This window comes from Vicia villosa, linkage group LG5 (assembly GCF_029867415.1).
Source record: "Vicia villosa cultivar HV-30 ecotype Madison, WI linkage group LG5, Vvil1.0, whole genome shotgun sequence".
Classification (NCBI taxonomy): domain Eukaryota; kingdom Viridiplantae; phylum Streptophyta; class Magnoliopsida; order Fabales; family Fabaceae; genus Vicia; species Vicia villosa.
The window spans coordinates 132,101,398-132,123,917 of NC_081184.1; the positions used below are offsets into that span (position 1 = coordinate 132,101,398).

A 22,520-nucleotide genomic window follows, 5' to 3' on the forward strand; every position below is an offset into this window, starting at 1 on the left:
CGGAGTGTCCGGTTATAACCATATTACTGTTATCTTGATGTCACAAGTACTAACTGGTGTTAGTTGATGGGCAAAACAATAGATAAAAAATGATGAACAATTCTATTTCATTATTAAATTTTTAAGACTATATTATATTCACCTTGCATCTTATTTGCTGTGGCGTACCCTTAACAAACTTAATCCATATTTTACAAATAATGACTTCATTGTCTTAGTCCCCTAGTATTAGAAACACGAACAATGCTGAGAAAATGTTTTATGACTTGCCCTCTCTTATTCACGTAATGTAAAGTCACAATTGTTTGCTCATTGACTCAAATATCTCAAGATTCATCAATCAAAATAGCAAAAAATTATGTTTAAGATCATCAAGTATGACTTGACTGGTTGCACTAACAGCAACTCTAACAATGTCCTTTGGAATTTAGGAAATTTTAAATTCAGATTCCAACGACAATTATTCCAAACTTTATAAATAACATCATTTTGGATAATAAGAAAATTCATAAGTTTAAGAAAATTATATTTATTTCTTGATGACACTAACTCGTCGTTACCATGAAAATTTAAATCTTAGGATAATAAATAGTTAATGTAGTCAATTATACCAGTCAAATGAACTCAATATTCCTCTGTAACTTAGTGAATCGTTTACACAAGACACCCTCAAGACGTTGTTTTTGTTTTATTAGTAATTGACTACTTCTCCGGACTTAATTATTAGTACTATTTGAATCTCATAGATGGACTTGAAACCTTTGAATTCTTTTTCAATTTATAAAACCTTTTGTTATAAAGGAATCACCACTAATTTTCTGTTCTCCAGAATGTGATCTAATGAAATAACAACACAAACAATATGCAATATTCTTCTTTTGACTATATTCCAACCAGCTATTATATTTTAAATATTAATTTAAATTTAATTTACTAAAAGTATCCTCAAATTTCCTTTGTGAAAAATTACTTTCTTTTTGTTGACAAGAACTCTTTTTGTAAATAATATATTCTACTTTCATCTCTTTCACTTGGATGATCATTTTAAATTTTTGGCCTTAAATCAGAATCTTTCGAAAGTTTTTCATATTTGATTTTCAAAAATCTTTTTTTTTTTTTTTCATATATGGACTCAATTTTTAGTTTTTTACATTCTTCAAATACTTAGATTAGGAGTGGATGATTGCTCTCAAGATTTTCTTTTGAAATACTTCTACGTTGCTTATTGCTAGAAATAAAATAGTGTTTAATGTATCATGTTATGAAAATCATATGCAAATACAATAATTTCAAACAAGCACTACAAAATCCTAACAACAAAATCTCTACCATTATAATTTAATAAATACATTAAGTTATAAATAAAATAAAATAATTAAATAAAAAGTGTACTTCTTAAAAAAATAATGATAGAGAAAGAAGCAAAATTAATGGAGGGAGAAGACACTGGAAGAAAACAAATTGTTGGTGGATGAACGATGCTAAACAGCAAGAGTACAAATGTGTGAGTGGAAGAAGATGAAGAGAGATAAAGGTAATAGAGCTAGGTGATTATGTATGTGAGACGATGAGTGATTTTTTTTTTAAAAACTTTAGAGATATTGAAGTTGTTTCTCTATAAGCAAAGTGACGAAAATGAGTGGGAATTTGATTCAGACAAATGGGTTTATCTTGCCATAGCTTCCTAGCAATTAAACATGCACACCACGATTTGTATGGTATTCTTACTAAACAACCACATTTAAATTTATACATACCACATCATTTCACTTAACCTTCCTCATTCGCCATTAAACGAAAAAATGTTTCTAGAAATATTTCCATCCAATCCAATTGAGACCATAATAACTTTCTATTGAATTTATGTTCCCTTATAATGATATTATTCTGAAATGAAGTGTGTATTTCAATATGTTGCAAATGTATAATTGACTCTCAGTTTTTACACATATCACTCATAGTGTTTCCTAAATATTTCTCTTAACCTACTATGAGCATACTCATTCCAATATGATGAATTATGTGGTCAGTTTAGGCTCTTACATTTTCTCCTTCATCGGCTTAACATTGTACCTTCCACATATTCTACAAAATTGAAAAAATTTAGCATAAAATTTTAAACAACCGAAGATGTGTTTCCTCCGAGTCAAAGGCCAATATAGTTTGTCATGCATCTTTTCAATACTTTAGATGATTTGATCTATTTCTCATCTTAAAAATTTAAATATTTCACTTTAACATCCAACTTACGTCATACTCTAACATTTTTGAAAATGTGATATCGGCAATAATATTCATCAAAGCATTGTTCCAGTCAATCACAATTACCTTGAGAGAATTTTTTAGAGATTTCATCAAATCATTACACCTCTCTAAAGTCCAAAATGATGTTTTCTTCCATCTTAGAGATAATGTAAGTAAACCCAATTGAGTATATCATTCTAATAAAAGTGACTGACAAAAAACATGTGATATTTGTTAGTTTTATAAATGGAATCAATCACCAAAATAGCCAGAAAAGTGTTAAAACAGTTTAATGGAATTCATATGGGTCCAAAAAATATCTTTGACAGTCAGGACTCAATTTGTGGCTATACTTTCAACCTAACATTTTCTCATATGTTGCATTTTTAACATGGTTCCTTGATTCGCAGGTAAATCTGATCTTTCAATAGTGAATCCTAACTTTTATGTTTCACATTTTATCCATGGCAACAATTCATTCTATACATATAGAGATACAGTGTCAATTTTCGCATCGACAATTTGAGATACAATCTAAACTTTCATTGCAACAACATATGCATCCGCAGGAAATTCATAAGGACCGCCCGTATCTAAAACAACCAATTTAATTTTAAGAAAAGGTTTCACAATCAATTCAAGTTCTAGGATCTGAAAATGCATTATAAGGATTTTGCCACTTGTTCAGATTGTACATACCAAAAGCATGTATGCTTAGATTCTACAATTTGAAGTAAACAAGTGCAGACTAAGTAACATGAATTGCATGAAAATGCTATAAAGTACAAGGCCTATCAATATTTTTTATCATGTGTCAGATTAGTTGTATACTCATACACCAGATATTATGTTGTCCACCTAAGTTTCTCCCTTATTCATAACACTAAGCCAAATAATCGATTTGTATTCATTCGATGGCAACACGTGGGGTTGACTTTATTACAATGCTTTAACAACAAATGACCTAGTCTTAGTACAAACTTGCCAAGTGAATATTAGACTGAAGCAGCAGTTTTTCATAATTTGCAAAGATAGTTAGTTTACATAAAGTGGTTCTGGCTCCACTTTCCGTCTGATCCTGAAATATAAATTGACAGAAAAAAGTGTTAGAGAATGCCACCCAAAGAGTTTGTGTACTGATTTGTAAAAGTGAAAAAGAGCCAACAAAAATACTCTCCCAGTGATCCAAACTCACCAGTTTTCGGGTGCCCATTTGCAGCCATCCGTATCTACCACGTGCAAACTATATGCATGTCTTGATTTCGGGGACTGGTTTTCAAAGCTTTCATCCACACAGAAAATAAGATAAGGATGGATTATCAGTAACTCACCTTCAAAGGAAAAACTTTCGTTCTATTTCATGAAAAGAAATACATTGCCGAGAGAGAATTGTTTTAACAAACCTTTGGTGGATAAGATTGCCATGGATAACAACCAAAGATCCAGCTTTTACTTCAATAGGAACAAAATCTTTTTTATCATAAGATGGTGATGGTCGGTCGAATTTAACACCATCTTCATCTCTATAGAATTTTCTAACGAGCCCATCTACAGCAACCATAGAATAAAATAGAAAGGAAAAATGATTAGATTTGATCAACCGAGGCAAAGGTTAAATGATCCGGATAACAAATAAACCAGAAAGAGAAGGAAAAAAAAATTACTTTTGTGAGATCCAGGAATTGCCCAAAGGCAACCGTTTGATAAGGTGGCATCTTCTAAAGCCAGCCACAGCCCTGTGCATGTCTGTGGTTCGGTATAAATAAATGAGTTATCTTGATGTGGCACTACTTCACCCCCGATGCCAGGTTGCTGCCAATAAAAAAAAAATAATCCAGTTATGATAATGATTAAGCATCAGATGCTTATATATACTAAGACCCTTTAGTTATTGCAGCCATATAATTAGCAAGACAGCAACTCAACACACAAAAGACCTAGAAAATGTACCTTAAATATATACATAGACTGCATGATTACCGGTCTCTTGTAACCTAAAGAGCGCATCAAACTTGAAGTCTTCTCAGAAGAAGAAAAGTTCTTGAATGCAGGCTCAATCTCATGAAGTGCTGTAAAAAAATCACAACACAAACCCAGTCCACAAAAGTGAAAAGTTAGATTCAAAGCAAAATCAATTTCCACCAAACAATTCTACCCCAGATACTTCCCAAACAAACATTAATACGAAATTACAAACTAAGAAAAGTAGTGTCCTCACTATCATTCACACATTTTCCTAAACAGACTAATTCAACTACATGACTCCAAAGGTGTAGCCAAGTGGTATCAATTGAGACCAGAGTAGTCATTCTAGGATGGCAGCCGACCCCAAAAGTGGGATAGCGGGATAGCGTATGGTGGGATGGCCGCTCTATTTGATCATTTTTTGGACTTATTACATACAATAATTATAAACATAAATTCATTGTAAAATTAAACAAATAACTCAACTCATAAAATATTCATAAATCAAAGCACACACGACTCTTTAAGTACATTAACGACTATGAAAGAAGTTTAAGATTGAGTCCAAATTGTGATAAAAAAAAAAGATTGAGTCCAAATTCAAATTTAATTGAAAAATGCAAAATCACCCTTACAACATTGTAAATTTAAGGGATAATTTCGGTTATTTAGAGGAAAAAAGGATAGCAGGCTAGAAACTGCTCTGCTCCGCTACCCGGCTATTTACCCTATAGTGGCTGCTAGCCTATAATGTTCTGCACCTCTAAGGCTCTTCCCATAGCAGCCGGCCTCCGCTCCGTTCCGCTATAGTGGAATAGCGCCACTATTGACTACTCTGATTGAGACATCGAAGGAGTATTAAGAATGACGTCTAGGATTCGATCCCTATCGCTAAGAAACTCTCTCTCCCCCTAACAAATTAACAACTAACATTCGCCAATAATGAACAAATAAACTAAATCGATTACATATATTGTCAAGAGTGAGGACTCCAATTTCTAGTTCAAAAGAGAGCAAAGAGGTATCAAAATACTGGAGGTTTGTTCTTACCATGGCCAACTTTATTGAGGGAAACTTGCTTTGGCTGCTTTAAGTTACCATCATCCCCAAATGCTTTCTCTACATAAAACAGATTAATAAAACTTAAAAGAAACCCTAATTACAATAAAACCAAAAAAAAAAATGTTTTTTTTTCCATCAATACCCTCGAAGAAGAACGAAACTCTTTCAGCACTCTCGAAAAAATAATTATCAGTCAACTGTTGCTGAAAAACATTAAAAATAAAAAGAGAATCAGAACAGATAGAAAAACACTAAACTTTAAACATGAAAATGAAAAGTACGTAAGTAACCTGGTTTTTGGTGGAGAAAATAGAGGCGGTGGAGGAAGGATCGAATTCATCAACCAACTGTTCCATCCTCTTTGTCATGCTTTGAATCTCATCCTCAGTAGCAAAGGATTCAATCACAAGATAACCTGTGAAAATGATTGATTGATTGAGGATTAAGGAGTGGAATGGAATTGGATTGGGTTGATTGAAGTGACAGGATTTGGTTACCTTGAGAGTTGAAGGATTTGAGTTGATCTGGACTTAGCAAACCCATCTTCTCTTCTGTTGTGTTGAATTGTAATCCAAATCTTTTACTTTTTCTTCTTTTGAAAGGATACATATCATCTAGCCTCACAAGTCAAATTTCCATATAGGCTTTGTTAATGGATATGAAATTAATTATTAGTATTACTTCTTTTTTTTTTTTTGGTAAATATGTGATTTTTTTTTCAATAATCAAGTATTGAAAAAAAATACAAAAATAATCACATTTAAAAAATTACGCAAATAATCATGTTTCAGAAAATGATAACACGCAATAGTCAAGTGAGATGGCAATTCCATTGATTTTTATAAAGGAGATGCCAACTGAGATGACTCATAGGTGTATATGATTTTGAATTAGCCATCTCAGATGGCGCCTAGGTTCAAATTAGTTTTTTTTTTTTTTTGCAATTTTTTTGGTTAAAAAAATAGACAATTTCGTCGCAAATAAAAGTTCGAATTTCAATAATAGTTAAACGATTACATAATGAGAATAAAAGTTACATATTATTTAGTTGTCTCTCTGGACTCGATAACGACTTGTGGTTCTGCACCCGCGTCCTCCCTTAACTCGTGGTGCGTTTCGATGAATTTCCAGTTGCGGTTGGGTCGAGGGCTATTGCGGTTGGGTCGAGGGCCTTGCGAAGTTGGTGCATTCAGGATCCATGAAATTCGTCAGATCTTCATATCTGAAAGATCTTCTTTCAAATAGTCGGTTACCCATGTCCTCAAAGTTTGGTCGTACTGGTGGGGGTGGGGTTCCACGGGTGGTCGATAGCACTAGTCGTATGAATAACAGGGTGCAAGGGAAATGAATTTTGTAGAGTTTGGTACTGTGATTGTTGGGTGTTATGGTAATGTGATTGTTGATCGTAACTTAGGTTGGTTGGGGAATATTCTTTAGGTAGGCCAATATCTGGGCTAAGGTGAGATGATGAGGGGCCCACATCAGGATGACGAATGTATTCTTGGTATTGTGATTGGGTGTGGGGCATAAGGGTGTATTGGTATTGGGGTTGAGTGTGAGGCATATGGGTGTATTGGTATAGAGGTTGTGATTGGGTTGGGTGTTTGTGGATCTGTATCGTCGTGGTGTTTGGCGGGAGGTTGAAGTGTGTTGTGTTTGTTGTTCGGTGGTGTATGATTGTTGGTAGTGTTGTTGGGGATTTGAGGATTGTGCCCATTGTGTGCGTGGTTCGATCAAACACCTCGGGTCAGACACAAACATTTCAGGGTTACTAATCGATTTGTACCAATCAATATATTGATTTTTGTGTCGCATATTATTCTGGGTGAGGAAAACATGGAATTGTAAGACATATCGGTGATGCCTATGCCACATCTTACACCATTTCGGAGCGAATTCTTTCCAATTAATACCCCATTGGGCATCGACCCTTTTGAGATGCCAAGGTTCTAAACAAATTCGATCGCGCGGTATTGCTTGATGCATTCCGAACTGCATCTTGGCACGGTCACTTTGGTGCATCTCCACGATGTTGAACCGTATGATTGCAGTATTTGCAGTCCAAACCCAAATATGGTCTTTAGATAAATTGTGGATAAAATTAAATTAGAATAATGATAACTTAAAAAAGGCCTAAATTAAAAGAAGAAAAGTTTAGAGTTAATGCATACATCATTCGGGCCAAGGTGATCCAAAAGATTACGATATAGAGATACATTATATCTTGGATTCTTGTTGTAATCCATACCGTTACACAATACCTAAAGGAATGAAAAAACAATTAATTATGTACATCTATTTAGTGAAGAGAGAAATAATTAATTATTTACGCTATAGACTTACTTTGTTGCATAGGAGAACGTGAACGAATTGTGGTTGACGGGGTTAAGGGACTCCATTCTCCCCGAACCCCATGCTTGGAGCAAGAAAGCGCATCGATAAAAAGTACATGTGTCATTTGTTGCATTTTTACATAATGAACTGTATAGATAGGCTAAAACGGAGGAACCCCAACTATACTTTTATTTTATCAAACTCCCCAAGCAAACTTAAATACATCATATTGATACTATTCCATGTACTTTTGGGGAATAATAGGTTTCTAAATAGTATCATAATATAATTTCTGGCTTTAATTATTTTGGCTTCATAGGATGAATTTTCACTTAACTCAAGAGACCCATAATGCAATTTAAGTTCGATTAGAAAAATACCTTGGCCCCTAGCAACAGTTCTATCCACCATATCTTTGCCCAACATTTCCTCGCATAGAGAATTGCGTATTTGAACTGACTCATTCACCGTCTTACCATCAATAGGGAGACCCATTAACATGTACATGTCCTCTAGTGTGACGGTACATTCTCCAATTAGTAAATGAAAGGTATGTGTCTCGGGTCTCCAATTTTTCAACATTGTAAGTATAAATTTGGTATCAATCGTGTAGTTTGAGATCTTAATAACATGTCCAAAACCGGCATGTTCTAGGAGTGGGACGATCAACGGATCCGGAGCAATGTACGTGTGTGAGCGACATCTAAATCTTTTAGTATTCTAAATTCAAAATGTAAATAATATAAATGACTAAATTAATTATTTTATAAATATAAATGATTAAATATTATGATTAAACTTACAAAAGCGACAATGTTTGCTTTTATTCCTCTATGAGTATCACCCATTGTGAGAAGAACTATATTTTAAATTGTATTAGGTAGGAGACAATTTGTATTAGAGAAGGCGAGGATTGGTGATGCAAAATAAGTGTTTGGGGCGCCATATTTAAAGGCGGAATTGTATAGAGGTGAGTTGTTTGTATGCAGAACACATGTCACCCACAAGCCAAGTAAGTTGGCGACTACATGCAAAAGACAAGGAAGGCGCCATTCAAAGTGGCGTGGGACAGGCTAGGGTGCAGACTAGTGTGCTGGCTACGGAATCAGGCTAATCTACAAGAAACGGTGCAGGCTCGGGAATCAGGCTAATATGCAGGCCTACTAGGGAAGCGTCGTGTCAGTTGGTGCCTTAGTGCATTTTATAGTGGAGGCGCCATTCCAATTGGCTTATGTTTGGCCAATAAATTTTGTCTTGTTTTGTACAACTACGCCTATTTATTCTTCTACACAAGCCATTTGCTATCAACACTAAAACACCCAAACACGCATACAAAATGTCATATGCACCACAATATGTTATCAGTGCACATTTAAATGGTGAGACATACCATTGTGATGAATCTGGATTTTTATTTAGAAACACCAATAATATCCGATTTTGTTTAAATAGAAAAGATAATTTCTCATATTTTAAAAAACATCTAGAGGTCAAAATTGAACGAGGTCCAGTGTCACACATCTTCTACCAACATCCGAGTTTTTTTTTGTGAGAACAAAATCAAATTTTATAAGGTAGAGGTTCAAGATGACGAGGACCTTCAAAATATATTTGCTAATCATGAGTATTCTGGGTATGACTCGATTGAGTTGTACATTATGCTCCAAGAGCCTCAGTTGTCACAACCAATTGAGTCACAAGTGGTTGGTCCCATTGAAGACGAACTAGCTGAAGTATATGTCGTTGACGAAGAAGAGGAAGATGAAGAGTTAGAGTTTGATAACATGGTCAACGATGATTTCAAAGACGATGGGTTACTTGAAAAACCTCCCAACAAAATATACACACCACCCCCGTACATGACAAACTTCAACATGGGCGGAGATGAACCGTCATCAAATGTTTTCAACAACCCTTATTTGCAGCCAGATGAAAATTTAAAAGAGAAAGACAAATTTTCTTCAAAAGAAAATTGTGTGCGAGCTGTAAAAAAATTCACATGGTAAACTCTGTCAATTTTAGGGTAGATCGAACAAATGCAGATAAGTACAAAATCAAGTGTGTCCACCCAGAGTTTATGTTCATGCTCACTGCATCATACAGGATGAGAAGTGATTATTGGGTGATAGGCTATATGTCCAGCCAGACTTGCGTTAATTCTACTCAATCACAAGATCATCGTAAACTAAGTTATGATCTAATATCTCAAAAAATTTATCCTATCGTCAATAATGATACGTCATTGAAGGTGAAAACAATAATCTCTCACATCCCTACAGTCTACAACTATACTCCCTCATACAGGAAGGCATGGTCAGCAAAGACAAAGGCTATTGAAAAGGTATACGAAAACTGGGAGGATTCATACAAAGAATTACTGCACTACCTGCATCCACTTCGCATGTATGCTCCTAGAACAATTTATATTATGGAAACATTGCTTGTGTATGCCCCAAACGGTACCTGTGTCAACAGAAATGGAATATTTTGTCGACTGTTCTTGGCTTTTCAACCTTGCATCACATGATTTGCGTCCTACAAACCTATTATTCAGATAAATGGAACGTGGTTGTTCGGTAAATATAAAGGCACGCTACTTATGTCAGTTGCACTAGATGGTAACAATAATATTTTTCCAATTGTATTTGCTCTTGTCGAGGGAGAGATTGGTGGTGGTTGGAGTTTCTTTCTCAAGAATCTTTGAACACACGTGGCTCCGCAACCTGGTCTATACTTGATCTCCGACAGACATGCTTCTATTGAGAGTGCATACAATAATCCTGCTAATGGTTAACATGACCCCCTTCTACACATGTCTATTGCGTTAGACATATCATACAAAAGTTCACGCGGGAGATCAAAGACAGAGCTCTTTGGAAAATAGTTATGAACACGGGGTATGCATTAACACAAACTTCGTTTCAACACTATCGCAAAGAGATAAAATTGTCAATTCCAGATGCAGGTAGTTGGGTTGATAATATTCCAGTGGAGAAATGGACGAGGTCATACGACAATGGACAATGATAGGGCCACATGACAACAAATCTCATTGAATCAATGAATGGTGTCTTCAAAGGCATACAAAACTTCCCAGTAACCGCTTTAGTCAAATCAACATATTTTAGGATGACTTTATTGTTTGCAAAAAGAGATGAAATGTGAAATGCGGTATTACAATCGAGACAACTATGGAGTGAAAGCAGCATGAAATTTATTAAGGCAGAAAGTGTCAAATCCAACACTCATCATGTGACAAGATTCGACCGACATAACCATAACTTCATTGTCAAAGGGACAATCTACCACAACGAGGGGCTTCTAAGACAAGAATATAGGTTATACTACCATCTCGTTGGTGCGATTGTACAAAGTTTCAAGCCTTTCGTATGCCTTGCTTTCATGTCATTGCGGCATGTATGTATGCTCATCAAGATGCATTACTACTTTTATCTCCCATTTACAAGGCAAAGAATTTGCTCAACGTATACAACAATGGCTTTTTAGTGGTAGCAAAACTGGATTATTGGCCTGTGTACGAAGGGGAAATAGTTTGGCACAACGACCAAATGCGAAGGAATAAAAAGGGTCGTCCCAAAAGCAAGCGTATCACAACTGAAATGGACTATCTTGACAAGCTAGAAAGAAAGTGTAGTTTATGCCGTCAGGTTGGACACGACTGAGAAACTTGTCCCACTCGTGCTACTAGCTCGACAACATAAAAATCGTATTCACAATATATGCACTTTTTATTATCTCAATGGAATGTTTTTCATTACGAACATTTGTTACAACATACCAAACATAAAAAAGACATTAAATGCCATAACGACTAAAACAACAACACAAACACCAGATAAACAAACAACACATACGCCACATAAAAATAACATCAACAACGCAACAGCATAGCTAAGAAATTACAGCCGTCAAAACAATTTCATCTGATTCGTGCATCATCGAGATTACATCTCTGTCTGTTTTGACTTCCTCCAACCAACTACGAGGTTTTCCAGTTGCAAGTGAAGTGGTTGTTCTTCTTCTCTGGATCCTTCTTATTTTTTCACCATCTTCAATGTCTTCGTCTAACCATCGCATCAATTCTCTCTTCATAAATGATAAGTGCCAAAATGTCGATATTTTGAGTATATAATTGTGGCACTTATCGATTCTATTCTTATGATTTTTGTAATAAAATCCTAACTTTTGTCTAAATATGTGCATACTTGTGTTTTTGATTCATTTTTATACCAATTAATAGTTTTCCATTCATTTTATAGGTATTCATGCATCTTTGGAGCATTGAGTAATAAAGACCAAAGACTAAGCTTCAAGAATGCAAATTCTACCAATTCATCAAAGAATAAGGCTCAAAATAAGGATGATAAAAATTATCATTTTGGTTTCCATTCATTCATTATTGGATAGAGCATTGAATAAGCTTTCCAACGCTTCGAACCGGGCGCAATTCGGAGTTACGGTTCTCAACTTATGGCGAAAACAAGATTTCACTTTTGCTGTCATCCGCTAAGCGGAGGGGGTCCGCTGAGCGGAGCTCTAGCGGAGCAAATCAGAGGCTGGATGCAATTTTGAGTCCACTGAGCGGACTTGCGTAGAATTTTCTTTATATTTCTTCATTTGAGACATTTTAGGGTTATGGTTTTGGGAAAGTTTTAGTCCCAACTCCATCATTTTCATTCTTAGATCAAAATTAGCTTAGAAAACAACTTCAGAGGTTGCATAAGGATGATCGGGGGTGGATTGAGCATCGAACGGAGCTGACAAACCGGGAGATTTTCGGTTCATTTCTCTTCTTCTTTGTGTATTTCTCTTTGGTTGGGTTTGTTTGTATATTTACTTGAATCTTATGTATATTTACCGATTATAATGTTATATTTAACTTGCTTTACAAATCTGTGTTGATGTTATCCTGGATTTTTGCTCTATGCTGGGGATTTGGGGTGCTTTAGAGATAAACTTCTTGAATCCTTATCTAGGATGATTATCTATTAGTTTCTGAACTCTAGAGATAGATTTAGAGCTAGCATTCACTGTGGGTATCTGTACTTAATGCTTTCGTGTTTGAGCGGCCCGCGAGAGATCGTCGACGCGAGAATACGGATGTTCTCGCAGCTTCGCGTTAGAGATAACCTTAGTTGTGAGATGATCTCGTTTGTGCTCCAGAGATGGACGCTTATGTGAGAGATACGTGATAACATAGATGAGTATCGTAGGTTGAGTATAACGGGTTGGTAAGTGTATGCTTGTGAATAGTGAATATATTTACATTCTTGATAAGTTATTTCTCTTCTAAGAATGTGTTTATTCTTTTCTTGTCTATATCTTTGTTTACTTTTTGCTCATTCAAACCCAAGCTCGAAACCGTAGAAACTGTTGAATGGCATCTCTCTATCTCTGAGGACGATAATTCCCGGATCAATATTTCCAAATCTTTTTTGTTGCTTGCCCTATACTGCATTCAACAATACACTCCATGGAATGAATGTGACAAAATTTCATTTTCATCGAAGGTTTGATTGTCGAGAAAATAACGTATCAATCTCTCGTGAAAATTAAGGGAGATGTCATGACGCAAAATAAACAAGGAGAAAATAAGAAGAGAAGGTGAGAAAGTGTGAAAAATGTTGGAGAAATAGGTGTTTTATTTAAAGAAAACCCGATTACATGTAGAAGCCAACTCAAATGGCGCCTCTTCCCACAATTATAGAGTAGGCACCATCTCACATGGCTTGAAGGAAGTGTATGCGCCATGTGGGATGGCGCCTTAGGCCAATCTACAAGAGGAGTCGCCATCTCACTTGGCTGCTGTGTGTTAACATTTTCTGAAACATGGTTATTTGTGTAATTTTCTCTGAAACGTGGTTATTTGTGTATTTTTTTTGTAAATACATGGTTATTGCAAAAAAAATTCTAAATATGTATGGGATCCTCCTAAATATCTTAACATTTAATTTTAGTTTCTAAAAAAATTGTTTTAAATAATGGCCCTCTTAAAATTCTGGTCCACAATTTTGGTTCCTTTCGTCTGTTTAGTTTAGCGGAAACTGACGTGGCACGCCACATTTGATGTTACGTCATCTAAAGTCAATAATATGGGTGACTAAAAAAATGCTTTAAATTTGTAACCTCCTTTAAATGACTAAAATATAAACTCAATTTTTATACATTCAATGTTCAAAATGATTCTAAATCTTAAAATATGCAAAACATTGCCATCTTTCCACTTTCCTGTTGGGGAGATGCTGATCACACTTGATGACGTTGCATGCCTACTACACCTTCCTATTAGATGGAGGTTACTTAACCACTCCTGAATCAGTCGTAATGAATCGATTGAATGGATGGTCGAATATCTGGGAGCTCAACCAGAACACACTTTTGACCAGTGTTCCCCAACTAATGGAGCTCATGCTAAATTCTCCTTCCTGGCGACACTGTATGAAGAGCACCTGAATGCGGCAGCACACTCCGCGAGCGAGGGCAGTGATTTTTTTGTTTTGTACCACTATGCTTGTGCTTTGCGGTGTCACTTCATGTTCTTGGTTGGCACATCCATTTTTGTGAAAAAAAGTGCAATCTACGTGGATGTTGCATACCTGTAGTACTTATTGATTTTGATACAGTTAGCGAGTAGAACTGGGAGGCAAGATGTTTGATATACCTATACCAAAAGCTGAATGAAGCCTCTAACTAGAGGATGAGGTAGTTGACAGGCTTTTGCACACTACTAATGATACTTTTTATTCCAATTATTAATTTTAATTTGGTATCAATATTTTGTTCTTACATAGCTCTTATTCATTTTTCAAGGATGGATCATTTCCCACTTCCATCGCATTCATGGTTTCTACATTTGTGAGAAGTATCGTGAAGAGTTATTGCGGGTTGCCATGTATATCTTGAAAAGAGGGAATAATATTGCGCCGTTATTTTGGATGTATCTTATCTGGATTGTTCATGATGACATCAATTGGATTCCTTACGAGGATCACAAGTAGATGGTCCCATTCGACTCCATCTCATTATACTCAGGGTGGCTGACAAGTGAGAGTAACATTATGGTCAGATATCTTCCTGAGCGATACATGCGGCAGTTTGGATATGTGCAGACCATCCCCATATCTCTCTTTTTGGTTGCTCTTGACACCATTTTCCATCGAGATCTCATGGCATCTTTCAAGATTGAGAGCATCATATGGTGCCAGAGGAGTATTGGGTGTTGTCAGCATCGAACAGTTGACATTATGTGGAGGGATATGTGACATGGTTCTACACAATGTCACACCCTATCATGACATCGGACGCTCCTAGACGTCCACCTAGGCCAGCTCGTGAAGAGATCTTGGAGAACCAGCAGGCCCATGATGACCATCTCAGTGATGTCTTACCGATTTGTCAGTGTATACAGTAGATTGGACAAGACGCTTTGGACTTATGGGTGATTGAGAGAGGTGACCCTGAAATGGTGGTCATCAAAGAAATGATGGTTACGGAGGCATCGAGTGTTGCGGGATAAAGAAGGCAGAGGAGGGGTCGGGGTAAGGATTAGGCATACGCAGTAGGCTATGCCCTTCTTTTTTTATTTGCCGATGCATTAATTTTACATTCTGTATTTTCTGAACAACATTTGTATTATTTTTCGCTTTATCAGAACAATATTACATACCTTCATTGTGATTTTTTTTACTGTTTTTCATTTGTGTGTTTATTAATGGTTTAATCAAGTTATGGATCAAACCGACATTGATTCTTTTCACACACAAAAAAAGTCAAAAACAATTATATTTCTACCAACCATTATGTCCAGCCATGTTTTTGGAGATACATATCCGAAACGTCTTTAGGGTGTTTCCGAATATGCATACCTGAATCACTTTTTTTTAAATTCATTATAATACGATCGGAGAAGCATCTCTCAATGGCAATTTGGGATTTTCAGATGTGTGGTTCACCCATGAGGGGGTATTAAAAACTCCCCTTGTATTTTTAACTTGTAGTAGTTTAATCCTTTGTGCTTGCTGCTGCCTGGGTTGTGTGATTTATAACTTGTTGGAAGCAGATTTTTTGTCTTTCGTATTCGTGAGTTGTTGTCCGTTGGCTCTAGTTTGAGCACATCTTGTGTCAAACTAGAAGTTTACACATATCTCCACTCTCGTTTAATATGTACTATAATATAAGGGGGCCAAGGCCGAGGAATGTGATTTTATTAGGCTATGTTTTTGCTTGAGCAATTGAAGCACCCTTGTCAATCTTGTTAGTGTGGTGACTTCTAGCTTTGATATGCTTCTCTTGTGAAGTTCCATAACTCAATTAAAATCAATATCCTTTTCAACCACAGCCTAACATTTTAAACTATCTGTCAGTGACTATGAATCCTCTTGTGAAAACTTTATTTTATCATTCAATCTATTGAGAACAAATTTTGACAAGTTTATCCTGGACTCTGTTTCTTCATAACAAGTCCCGCAAACTTTTGTAATTGATTGTTATGAATGGCGGAATAGTTACATTCACCAGTATCATCGTTAAAACAATGAGGGTACCAATGTAAAAGAATAACAAATGAGCTAAGATACTAACAACTAGGCCCTCAATGAGGACAAACGAAGGAAAAATAGAATTAATCTAAAACAGACCAAGAAAACCGAATGGCAGGACCCTAAATTCTTAAATGTACCGAGTTATTGCTTGCTATAGCCTTAACACATGAATATCATACTTCGGGTAATGTACAGGCAGGTTGTGAAGTAATGTGAGCTTTTTTTCATTGACTCTATAAACAGCTTGTTTGATACAGGCATAGCAGCTGCTAATTCATGTGCGGAACATAGCTCACTCATCGTTCTGGGAGAGATTCCTGCAAAGGAACATTTTCTATTCTGTCCTGAATTGGCATCATGTGTAAAAAGCAGGCCACTCCCTTGAAATTTAATCCAAATATATACTCAGCAATGAGACCTCCCACAAAATCCTTTGATCTCCAAAAATAGTGTATGCCTTCTCCCAGAAGGGAATAGGGGGAAATGAAAATCACGGTATCAGAAATGCTGCAAGGCATGCTCACAAAATTATAGGTAGCAGAAACACCCGTCAAATTCTGTTAGTAGATCAAGCTGCTGATTTAGATTTTGAGTTGTCGGTTTTGTTGGCACGGCACATACAATCGGGGCATGGAAAGCTGTATATAGAGTCACTTGGTCTTTTGAGCTCAACTCCCTTGGAATCACTGTGTGACCTCATGTTCAGCAGTTGGCGCTTCAAACTTTTCCATCTGTGAAACAATAAATTAGAGGAGGAATCTTCTAATTAATTTAAGCTATGTAAACTCAAACAAGAAGATATATGCTAGTATGAAATGATAAATTACCCTATATTGGGATTATCAAACTGCAACACTAACTTCCGCTTATCAGGCTTAATTGTCTTAGCGTGTCCACCATACAGGTATCTTCTGTGGCCCAGCAGAAAATGGGGAAAGTTGCCCCCCTGAGTTGTGACAAACACCTCACTATGAAGACAAACAGTATAATCTATAGCAGCCATCCTGGAAGAATAACCCTGGAACAAGTAGCTCAAGTAAAAAATCCTAGAACTAAAGCAGTCCCGGAGAGGACAAATAACATAACATTACAAATCTGTACCTTAAATTGAGCTAGTTCCTCTTCAGAAGCCAGAGTCTCCTTAGTATGCAAATTAGGAAACATTTGTAGTAGTGGAGCCATTGTTTTTTCAGCATTATATATTTTTCCAGATGCCAAAAAGATAGATGTGTTTTTTGTAAAACCCATTCCCCTCAGCATCAGGCCAACCTGAAGAGATGGATGAGGGCACTTACAATGATTAAAATAAATTCATTTACAAAAAACAGTCATCAACATTTGCTGAATAAGGAGAACTTTCAGGAAACCTTTGAAACTTTTAGCAAGACTAAAAAGTAAACACTACAAAAAGAAATATGCATTGCTGGATTTTTTTCTTCCTTTTCTTTCAGACTAAAATTACTCAAGTTTCAAGGAGATAATAACCTCTGTCGGGCTGAGGGGACACTTCCCATTGATCCTGATTGCTCCAGGACGTATGACTCGTCCAGCTTTTGTAAATTTCCCTCTCCAACCTCTTTCTCTTGCAGCACTCATGTTTTGTTCCTCCGGTCTTCCACCATCAAAAACACAACAGGAGAAAGCAACCATATCCTGTGAACGGGAAACCATGTGACATTGGTTACAGCAAAAACTAACATGTATTGTCAATATTCATAATATATACTGATAGACGTTCATATTTGATCAAAACTAACCTCTTCAAAACGAAGATGTACAGAAACATATTTACCACCATTAATGGCACTATGCTTTCTCATTCTTTCAACCAAAGATTCGCCTATGGTTAATATAGGTCTTGAAAACCGTAAAGCCTCATAATTTGCTAAGCACCTGAGGCGCTGGACAACTGGAGGAGCATCAAAGGACAATCTATTCGCATAAGGTGAAAATCTTATAACCCTGCATGAATAAAATTAAATACAATACATAATTAAAACTTTCAGCCTCCTTATCATAAACAAATAGCCCATATTTGATTATAAAACTCCGATATTTTTTATGGGGGCATTAATAACATTTTAATACAAAACAATATTCTATCTATCATGTGCCACAGTAGTTAAAGCTCAATGTGGTACTTAAGTGGTACAGCTCTCCCTACCAATGGACCACTCTTTTGTGATGAGCTGTTGTCATGACTCATGAGCCCGAGTCACAATGCTAATCAATAATCATACATTGCAAAGAATCCCAGCATGTTAACTAAGTCAAATATATCATACTACAGTCAAAATGCCACAAAACAACACAAAAAATTTGTGCACTCCTCCCTTTCTTCTCCTAACCTTGGACACATATCAATCACCTCAAACTGTTTAAGCAATAACTATTAGAGATCAAAATGAACGAAAAAAATATTTCATCAACAAACATCATAAACTCACTTTTCTTCGAGTAATTTTGGGAGTACCACATCTCTATAATACTGAATGGAGGACCATGCCTTGATTCTGAAATTGTGAACATTTGTCATGTTGCTGCCAAATCTTTCCATTAGAAACTCAGGAATCTTGTCAACCACCCGTACATCATATTTTAGGGTGTCGATAAAATATTCTTCATCATAAATATCCCTGAATTTGCTGGACATGAGAAACATTATGGATCAATTTGGGCTGTTTCAAACTAAACTAACAACACCATCATGGGGATCTAAGGAAATGAACGACAACCAATATATATTAATAGCACAAATATAATACAAAATATTCCATCTGAGAAAACAGTGAAGAAACACAAATTAAATTTAAGTAAAACAAACCAACCTATGATCTTTCCATATGCTATGATAATGGAAGTTGGGGATCACAAGGGTAGCATTTAGATAGCCAGCCACAGCAACAGCATTGCATATCTATAAAGCAATGACATCATTCCAAAAGTGAGTAAGAATAAATTAAATATGCTTTCAATATTTGAAAACACAGAATGTACAAAAAACACTAACCGATGTCCTCTGCTGATTTAAACCACCATTAGCATCTACATATATGTATCCAATAGATTCAGGTAGCTCTGTCAACAGCATTTAAAAAAAATTTAAAAATAATATGCGACACAAAGTAGTCGAAGAATATGCAGATATGATTTCCAACATACTCTCCTACAACAATATAATATACAGCAACAACCAACAGCATCAATTCCTGCATAAGGGATCCTGACAAAAGTGGAACACTTCATACATTAAATGGCAATATAATGCCATCAACACAAAGATTTTTATTTCCCAAAATTCTTTTCCTTTAAATAAGAAAAAAAAGTTCAATCTGAGAGAAAAGAGGTAAAATGCTACATCAAGGAAAATATATCCTTCAAAAAAGGAAGATTACAAGAACAATCAAGCCTTATCCCACTAAGTGAGATCAGTTACATGGATCAAATTCCGCCATAATATTCTATCCAATACCATGTCTCTATCCAATTCGTTTATCTCGAGGCCTTTCTTAATAGTTTCTCTTATAGTTTTCAAGTTCTCTTATATGAAAATGATCATTTATGTGAATAAATTAAATAGAAATAATAATATACCTTCTGAAGATCTGTTTACACATGGTTTCCATTCACCGCCTCTATATGGACTCTTCCATATTGTAAATATCTGAAAGGGATTTCAGTAGCATATCATTGAAAGTGGCCAATCTCATTCCCAAAAAGAAATGCAAGTGTAAAGTAATATAAAGTATGGTGGAATACCAACAAACAGACTCCAATGTTAATAAGACTCATAACGATTATGAATATATATGTGTGTGTGTGTGTGTGTGTTTGATTGATCAGAATCCATTCTCCAATAGTTAGTGGATGGCAACAATCAAGAATGATATGAAAGACTCTGAAGAAATTAACCTTACAGAAGCTGAAAATATATGTATACAACTTGTAAATTTAGGTGCCGCCAATCAAGAAAAACATTAAATTAAATTAAATTAAAAAAATGTAGTACAAAATGTCATAATAATGATATTACTGTACAAACAAGAAATATCCCCAAAAGAAGCATATGTTTTCATGTTCTGAAAAGATACATCTCCTAGATTCTTCATAAAGACGCTATACATAAGCAGGTTACAGAGGTTTTCTTTATTTGATAATCATTAGTATCATCTCAAAGCAATCCATCCCTTGTCAGTAATGGAATCAATTGTGGAAAGCAAATAATAACCGATTGTTAAATCCTGCTACACAATAGTGCCATTGTGCCACTATAGCGGCGATTTGACAACATTTCATCTTAAAAAGCATATCGTGGAACAATAGCGGTTTGTCCAAATTCCACTACGCTATAGCTGCTATTTAACAGCACTGCTATCAGTCTTTTAAAAAGAAAAGAGCTACGAGTTTAACGCGAAATAAAGCAGCTACAATAAACTTGATGATTTTTCCAAATAGCTTTTTCTCCTATGGCCACCTAACTTCCATACCAAGCACCTCTTGTCAAGTTTCATAGTTACCCTACAAGTCTCAATGTCATACTTAAACTATCTTATCAAATCGAATCACCAGGACTTACACCCCCCTTGTTAACCAAGAAAAGCGAAGGGACATTGTTGCAATTACGTGAATGTGGACAAATTGCTTCGATCCCACTTCTCTAAATAATAAGCTCAAGAACGCTGAAAAACAATTTTCCGAAAATGAATATCCACACATACCAATAGTAAGTATCACACAAGCAACACAAGCAAGTACTGCCGATTCCATTCAACCTTTTGCATAATCATTGTAATTTTTCCTTATACAGATTATTGAAATTTGGAGATTGTATGGGAAAGGAGAACAAGTGTGAAACTTCTATTTTATGATAACAATAACCCAAGTTCAAGTAAAAACTAATGAAATCCAATTCATACAAGCACAATCCAATCAAACTCCTAACTAGTTTAGTCAATTGTGGATAGCGGAAAATTCCAATATGCATTAGTGTAGTGTTATAGGTCCACTATGGCAGTTACTTGACATCATGTTATATTAATTAACCTATCATGGAACTATCATAGGACAATAGTGGTTTGTCAAAATTTTGCTACGTAATAGTGGGCGTATGGCGTCGCTATACCAGCTATTTAACAACATTGCTCCTAATATGAACGGCAGCTTTCTAGAAGCTAAAGTCAACAGCACATACAAAACCAGAGGGAAATCAAATCAGTGATCCCACATTGCATTATTGCCACTAAATATCTATCCACAGAACTCAGACCTGGAAAACAATTTAACTAAAAATCCAAACAAGTTACATTTGAAATTCTAAATCAAGATATAAATCTAAAACTTCTTCACAAGCAACATTTCAAAAATCTACATCAGAATAAGCAAACAGAATCCACATTTCATTTCAAACATTCTAAACATTACAAATAGATTTGAAAAGCTTAAAAAAGGCAAAGAATCGAACCGCATCCGTAGAAGAGTTATCTGAATCCATATCACGACGAAGATTAGCGTAAAGCTGCGGACTCCGATAAACCGAACCCGGAGCAGGCCGGTGTCTAATGATCGGAACAACATCAAACGACGCCGTCCCCATATACAAAAGCATCCCGGAGATATAAATCAAAGGAGCGAACAGGAAAACACCCTGTCGCCGGAGAAGAACCGAAAGCAACATCAAACTCAACCTCTGCGCTAAACTATTCCCTCCAGAAGAAATTTTCCCCGCCTTAGACCTCCCCTGACGGAGCCTCGGCGAACGTACCGGCGATTGCGGAGATGACGGCGTCGAATGTCCGCTGCTCGGTAGCCGGTGCATTTCAGATCAACCTCTCTACATCATCGTAACACACTTTTTTCCTCTTTCTATCAAAAACGACACCGTTTATTACAAAACGACGAAAGAAAACGTGCACGTGGGTTTGAGTTTGGCTTAGCTGGGAATTTCAATGAATGAAGAAATTTTGATGAATAAAAAATAATAGTTATTGAATAATTATTATAAATTCAATAATTATTATATATTTTTTGGGATCAAATCAAATGAATGTGCTGCAACAAATCGAGTTTTTTTCCGATAGTGGTAACAAAAGCTTCATCTGATGTTTGGAATTTTCTGAGTTTCGCTTTCAGAAAAAGACCGAACAAGACCATGATTTTGGATATTGACCTTTCAACAAATAACATATATATTGGAGTTTCAGTATTCATGTCCAGCTGGCAATTTTTTCTTTTTCCTTTTTCTAAATTAGTTGTACTTATCTTTTTTCTTCTATAGTAATAACTGATTTATTTTAATTAGTTGAGATATTTAGTAATAATGACTTATTTGGTAAAATATTCTGATTGTGTTACTTA

General features: G+C 35.7%; 2 protein-coding genes across 2 annotated transcripts; both read right to left on the reverse strand.

Moving 5' to 3' along the window:
- Nucleotides 1-3,002: 3,002 nt before the first annotated feature.
- LOC131607389 (phytanoyl-CoA dioxygenase) lies at nt 3,003-5,913 on the reverse strand. Its single transcript, XM_058879400.1, has 9 exons — nt 5,769-5,913; nt 5,562-5,686; nt 5,414-5,474; nt 5,260-5,328; nt 4,195-4,313; nt 3,909-4,056; nt 3,648-3,792; nt 3,440-3,526; nt 3,003-3,322 (listed from the first exon to the last, which is right to left on the reverse strand). Exons 1-9 carry the CDS (start codon nt 5,878-5,880, stop codon nt 3,280-3,282), a joined length of 909 nt encoding a protein of 302 aa, XP_058735383.1. The 5' UTR covers nt 5,881-5,913; the 3' UTR covers nt 3,003-3,279.
- Nucleotides 5,914-15,703: 9,790 nt separating this feature from the next.
- LOC131602543 (protein ESMERALDA 1-like) lies at nt 15,704-22,306 on the reverse strand. The gene is made up of 10 exons (XM_058874683.1): nt 21,628-22,306; nt 19,761-19,830; nt 19,177-19,244; nt 18,995-19,083; nt 18,614-18,811; nt 17,924-18,128; nt 17,652-17,819; nt 17,268-17,435; nt 16,994-17,184; nt 15,704-16,897 (listed from the first exon to the last, which is right to left on the reverse strand). Exons 1-10 carry the CDS (start codon nt 21,979-21,981, stop codon nt 16,735-16,737), a joined length of 1,674 nt encoding a protein of 557 aa, XP_058730666.1. The 5' UTR covers nt 21,982-22,306; the 3' UTR covers nt 15,704-16,734.
- Nucleotides 22,307-22,520: the final 214 nt, after the last annotated feature.

What these genes read in the sequence shown, in the direction of transcription:
- LOC131607389 (XM_058879400.1), bottom strand. Translation starts at nt 5,880, where the DNA reads ATGTATCCTTTCAAAAGAAGAAAAAGTAAAAGATTTGGATTACAATTC. An exon ending in CCTCAATAAAGTTGGCCATG is followed by an intron (nt 4,314 to 5,259) that starts GTAAGAACAAAC and finishes ATTTTTTTACAG; the next exon opens with CACTTCATGAGATTGAGCCT. An exon ending in AATTCCTGGATCTCACAAAA is followed by an intron (nt 3,793 to 3,908) that starts GTAATTTTTTTT and finishes TGGTTGCTGTAG; the next exon opens with ATGGGCTCGTTAGAAAATTC.
- LOC131602543 (XM_058874683.1), bottom strand. Translation starts at nt 21,981, where the DNA reads ATGCACCGGCTACCGAGCAGCGGACATTCGACGCCGTCATCTCCGCAA. An exon ending in CCAAAATTACTCGAAGAAAA is followed by an intron (nt 18,129 to 18,613) that starts GTGAGTTTATGA and finishes TTATTCATGCAG; the next exon opens with GGTTATAAGATTTTCACCTT. An exon ending in TACATCTTCGTTTTGAAGAG is followed by an intron (nt 17,820 to 17,923) that starts GTTAGTTTTGAT and finishes TCCCGTTCACAG; the next exon opens with GATATGGTTGCTTTCTCCTG.